This window comes from Haplochromis burtoni, unplaced genomic scaffold (assembly GCF_018398535.1).
Source record: "Haplochromis burtoni strain Fernald_Lab_line unplaced genomic scaffold, NCSU_Asbu1 Contig_91, whole genome shotgun sequence".
In the NCBI taxonomy this organism is placed as follows: domain Eukaryota; kingdom Metazoa; phylum Chordata; class Actinopteri; order Cichliformes; family Cichlidae; genus Haplochromis; species Haplochromis burtoni.
In genome coordinates this window covers 30,052-35,023 of record NW_024582452.1, presented here as the reverse complement: position 1 = coordinate 35,023, position 4,972 = coordinate 30,052, and the positions used below count along the sequence as shown (strand labels likewise).

At 38.3% G+C, this 4,972-nt stretch overlaps 1 protein-coding gene across 1 annotated transcript; it reads right to left on the bottom strand.

The window, feature by feature from the left end:
- Positions 1 to 552: 552 nt before the first annotated feature.
- Positions 553 to 4,223, bottom strand: LOC102313961 (dysbindin-A). The gene is made up of 2 exons (XM_005926139.2): positions 4,128 to 4,223; positions 553 to 2,520 (listed from the first exon to the last, which is right to left on the bottom strand). Exons 1-2 carry the CDS (start codon positions 4,219 to 4,221, stop codon positions 2,225 to 2,227), a joined length of 390 nt encoding a protein of 129 aa, XP_005926201.2. The 5' UTR covers positions 4,222 to 4,223; the 3' UTR covers positions 553 to 2,224.
- Between the last annotated feature and the right edge of the window lie 749 nt (positions 4,224 to 4,972).

The window sequence follows — 4,972 nt, the reverse complement described above, 5'->3', positions numbered from 1 at the left end:
GTGGGTAGAGGGTGTTTTATTCTTATACATTAAAATACGTAATTTAGGTTGGTGGTGCATTGAAGGCCCGCCATAGCAGTGTTGTTGTTAGTCTACTTAAAACCCACAGGGTATTACACAGAAAACATGAGCAATGGATGGAGTCGACAAAAGTAGTCAGAATGTGGTTAATAGTGAAGGATTGACTGTGATTCCCACAAGCTATGTGGTTTACAGCTACATGTTATAGTGTGTTGCTTTTAAGCAGTTCAGCAAAAACGCTGCTTGTCACGATGATGGGCAAAACAAAGAAGCCACAGATAGCAGTTGCTTCTATGAAAGGTGATCCAAAACAAATTTGTCAAACTGGTTGAACTAGAAAGCTAGCTGCTGGGCACTAAAGCAGCCAGTATATTATGGAACTTTAAATCTTTGTGAGTTGCCATTAAAATTTTTTACATGTAGTGAGGTTACTTCTCTTGCAGTCTATTTATTTATGCAATGCTGGAACATCAGAAACAACAATGAAGCAAAATCCGCAAAATCTGAAGCAAATGAAAATACTTCCAACTGTTCCAACTATTATTTTTATTTTTATTTTGCAATAAGATGCACACATCATAGGAACACTGTATAAAGGTTGATTTGGAAGTAGTCACAGGGCCAAGCTGGGGAATGCACGAAACTTTTGGCATCTGCGTAGACACACATTAAACACTGAGCATTCACACACAAACTGCGTTCACCTGAGTCACTGCCACTCCTTCTAGCTATAAATATGCAATGTCCAAAAAACACGTCAAATGGAGAACAGGTGCCACCTGCATAGTTCAGTAATGCAACACTAGTAGTACTGAAAACATATGAAGTTGTCACAAGAACAAAACACCATGCATTTGTAAATACAATATTTCCATTCATGATTCTGTAGTTTCCACATGCATAAAGCAATAATTTATAAAATCTTAAAGAAATATAGGTTTTGGCAGAAGGAGGAGGGTATTCACTGTGACTCGTTTTGGTGACTCATTTCTAATATTCTTCTTTTTATCTTTCCATCACAACGAGGAGAGTTCCCTGACTTTTATTGTGTATTTTCCACTTTGAACTCTGTATAGGCACATCACCCTTCGAGCCAGATGCTGGCAGATTGAACACTTGCACAAAGGCATTCTCACACTTAGGACAAAGAAGTCACAGATAATGGACTAAACAGCTCATTCTAACTTTTCTTCTTTTATATCGACCACTGAGGTCTCAAGGTTAAAAGTGGAGCTTCACTTAGAAAAATGTTTTCACTTACTTGTTTTCACTTTAACTTTTATCTTTCTGTGCTGGATAAAGACTTTGTCCTTTCTAGACTCTCAGAATTACTTTCTCTTTCTTGAGAGGAAGAATGAAGACAGTGACGTGTTGTTTTAGCCTTGCTTAAATGTGTACACATATACATAGCAGACATAAAGTTAAACATAAATGCACCCTTCTGGAAGTCTAAAGTTAAGAATTGAGCTGTATTATGCAGCTTTTGCATTTGCATTAAAAGTCTTTCCAGCACATTTTAGGTCATGAGATCTTGGTTTCATAGTCACGGCCCTTTGAAATGAGTCACACCTTCATAGAGAAATCTGATAACTTGCATGATGGGAATAGTATCTGTTGCACTATAATTGCCAATTAAGAGGGAAAATATGATCCAAGGTGCCCAGAATTTTTACGTTTCAGTGTGAAACGTAAGGAAGCTTTATATTATTACTACAGGTCTCTTGAATTTCCTTTTTCATGTATGCAAGCCATATACAAAGATTTGTTTGCTCAGCAAATGCAATTTCAGTTCAGTTTTGTTCCTCACACGGCTGCTTGGAACCTGTAATTTCAAGAATGGGGAGGAGGGAAAATTCCCTCTGGCAGTAAGAGGTGTATAGCTTCAACTTTAAGCCATTTCCTTTCAACCAAAACAAGTTACTGCATGAGCATGGAATGTCCCATATGGAAATTTGCATACAAGCGCTATTAGTGACACAGCCCCTAAAAATTTCAGTTAGTAATTAATTAATTAAGTATGCCACAGTTATTTGGGTGTACTCTAAATTCCAACTGAAAGTTCTGGATAAGTACACTTTCAAAAAACATTGAACTTTGCCACTGGGCCAGCCATGCTGGGGTTTGCATCCATGTGGAGGAAATTCAATTACATAAAAAGAGAAAGAGACACAGAGAGCGATTTTTGCTCCTAAGTGATTCAAATTTAGGCTTTATCATGATTAGTCGGATGGTATCTTTCCTCAGCTTCTTCGTCGTCTGATTCTTCATCCCTAGTTTGGGGCGCAGAGGTCAGCAGCAGAGTGTCTGCATGGACTTCTTCATCATCCGACTGGATCACAGGTGTGTCCACGCCACTCGCGCTGCTATCACTGGAAGCAGACGATGTAGACGAAATGCGAGACTGCGAGCTACGGAACGGCTCATTTTGTCGTTTCAGAGATGCACACTCCCTGTAGACAACCTCGGCATCTTCATCGTCTTCATCGTCTTCCTCACCCTCTGCAATTAAAGTCTGTTAGAATATGTTGGTACCTGTCACCATGTTTAAAGTCTGAACAGGGTTTGATCAGGTTCACCCAAATGCCCCTGAATGTCATATAAAGCCTTTAACTTTTGACCCAAACTGCCCTGCAGTGTTATTGTTATTCAAGTGAGTTTTGTCCAGAGAAGTAACAAAAAATGTCAGTACACCTAAATATTAGAATATATGAATCAAGACAGTATTTCAGCACAGCACTGTGTCATTGTTTGACAAAATATAAAAACAAAACAAAAACATTTTTGTAACAAAATGTCCTATTTTGAAAACAACATTTTTTTTATGAAAGAAATGTTAAAAAAAAATTCATCACCAAATGTACACAGATCTTGAAAGGGCCAGAGTAAGTGGTGTGCTTAAAAAATGTCTGCATGGGAAATCTATGTACAAGAATAGCTTTTGAATAGTATAGTGCAGGGGTCAGCAAACTTTAGGACCCAAAGAGCCATTTGGACCCGGTTCCCATGTAAAAGAAAACGCTGGGAGCCGCAAATACTTTTTGACATCTAAAATGAAGATAACACTGTATATATTGTTTTTTACCTTTATGCTTTGTGTGAACAACTAAGGTGTGTTGCTTATGAAATCCATGAAGTGCTACAGACAAAATTACATTTTATTTATGTAATTAACACATTTTGAACTCTTAAAGAAATATAACAAAAGGAAAGATACCCAGCTGAACTAAAATGATCCAGCAAACAAAACCCTTATATCGCCTTTGGGCTTTTGGAGCCTTGGCCTGACTTTTAAAAAATAATTTAAAAAAAGCACTATGCTGCTGAAAAAAGAAAAATAGATATTTGCAAAATTCTTCCTAAATATGTATTTTACCTGGTTAATGTGTGTGGCGGGGTGTGGTCTGCAGCGCCGCTGCAGGGGAGGTGGACGCACCTGAGCGGCACCCGCAATCACGCCTCGCCGCCTTAAAGTCTGTGCCATCTATGCTGTTGTTGGTACGTGTCGGGCTGTGAGCTGAAAAGCTACAGCTGGCTGTATGCGTACAGCAACCGTGTGTGAAAAGTGGTCAATAAAGAGATGCTGAAAAGCATGTTCATGCAAACATCGTCGGGTCTGCCGTGGTACAATGAGACTTCTGCTCCTGAACCTCTGAACAGCAGGACTGTAAGCTGTCATCTGTGAGGCGTGAGCGGTGTTTGTTTTTAACATAGTTCACGGTGGAGAATAGCTGCTGACATAACGTGGATCCGAAGATCCATAATTGGCCTACCTGGGGTTGAAAGTCTCGATAAATGCACGGCGTTTCGGCAGGTACACCGGCCTCCGCGAGTGTGACGCTTATTTTGAGCAATGAAAAAATAATATAATATAATTTTATTTTTATATTTCAATATCACAATAATCTTCCAATTTAGAACTACAGTACAAGTTAAAAAAAAAGAACTAACATAAATAAAATACACTTCAGCTAAATACTTGTTTATTACTAATTTATTTTCCCAAACCACACAGAGCCGCACTATAAGGACTAAAGAGCCACACGCAGGTTGCCGACCCCTGGTATAGTGGCAGCAGATTAATTGTGCCCGAGAGGCAAACGGTGCACCTGGAAGTGGAGACGCCAGAGCTCCCTCATCTGCTTCTGAGCCTGAGTTGAGGAACACATCAAGGGCTTCATGATCCGATACATCATAGGTCATTGCTAAGGTGTCATATTACTATGAGAAAGTGCTCGTCCAGTTGGCTCAGATATACAATATATTTTTATATATTTATTTATATATATATTTATATATATATATATTTATATATATATTTATTTATATATATTTTTTATTTATATATATCTGTATTGATTAGATTATATTTACATATACTACTACATAATACATAATACTCATATTAGTTAGGGGTTAGATAGATTATCACTCACGCTTCCTATGGTCAATCTGCAGTTGGGCAGTAGGTAAGTCATTATCCATGTCATGCTGGTAGACTTCTTCAAAAAAGCGCCGTCTCTCTTTTAGTTTTAGGTGTTGAGCAGAGTCATTGTTTAACAGCTTCTGAGTCTTGTCTGTCTCAGCTGATCAAGAAAAGAGAGAAAAAGACAAGAAAGCACATTAAAGCACTGGCTTTACATTCCTTTCAATGTAACGCTGTGTTATACTAATAACTAGGAACACAAGGTGTCTCTTTTCTAGAGTACAAAATGTGGGTTTCTTTTCTTGATACATAAAGGCTCTAGAAGGGCAGCTCTTCTGAGTGCAACATAATCTGTTAGTCAGATAAACATAACAACATCCTCGCCCAGTAGTAGTGGAGTAGTTTCATAAATCAACCTAAAAACGTGCTTATAACCTTATATTTTGATTCATTCTGTTCGGCCTTTAGATGGAGTTAGGTTTAAACAGCTTTTTCATGAAAGTTGGCGAACAGGAGAAAGGTCAAGGG

Coding starts and splice junctions, on each gene's coding strand:
- LOC102313961 (XM_005926139.2), bottom strand. CDS start 4,221: ATGACCTATGATGTATCGGATCATGAAGCCCTTGATGTGTTCCTCAAC. Junction 2,521..4,127: donor TCTGGCGTCTCCACTTCCAG/GTGCACCGTTTG, acceptor CTTTAATTGCAG/AGGGTGAGGAAGACGATGAA.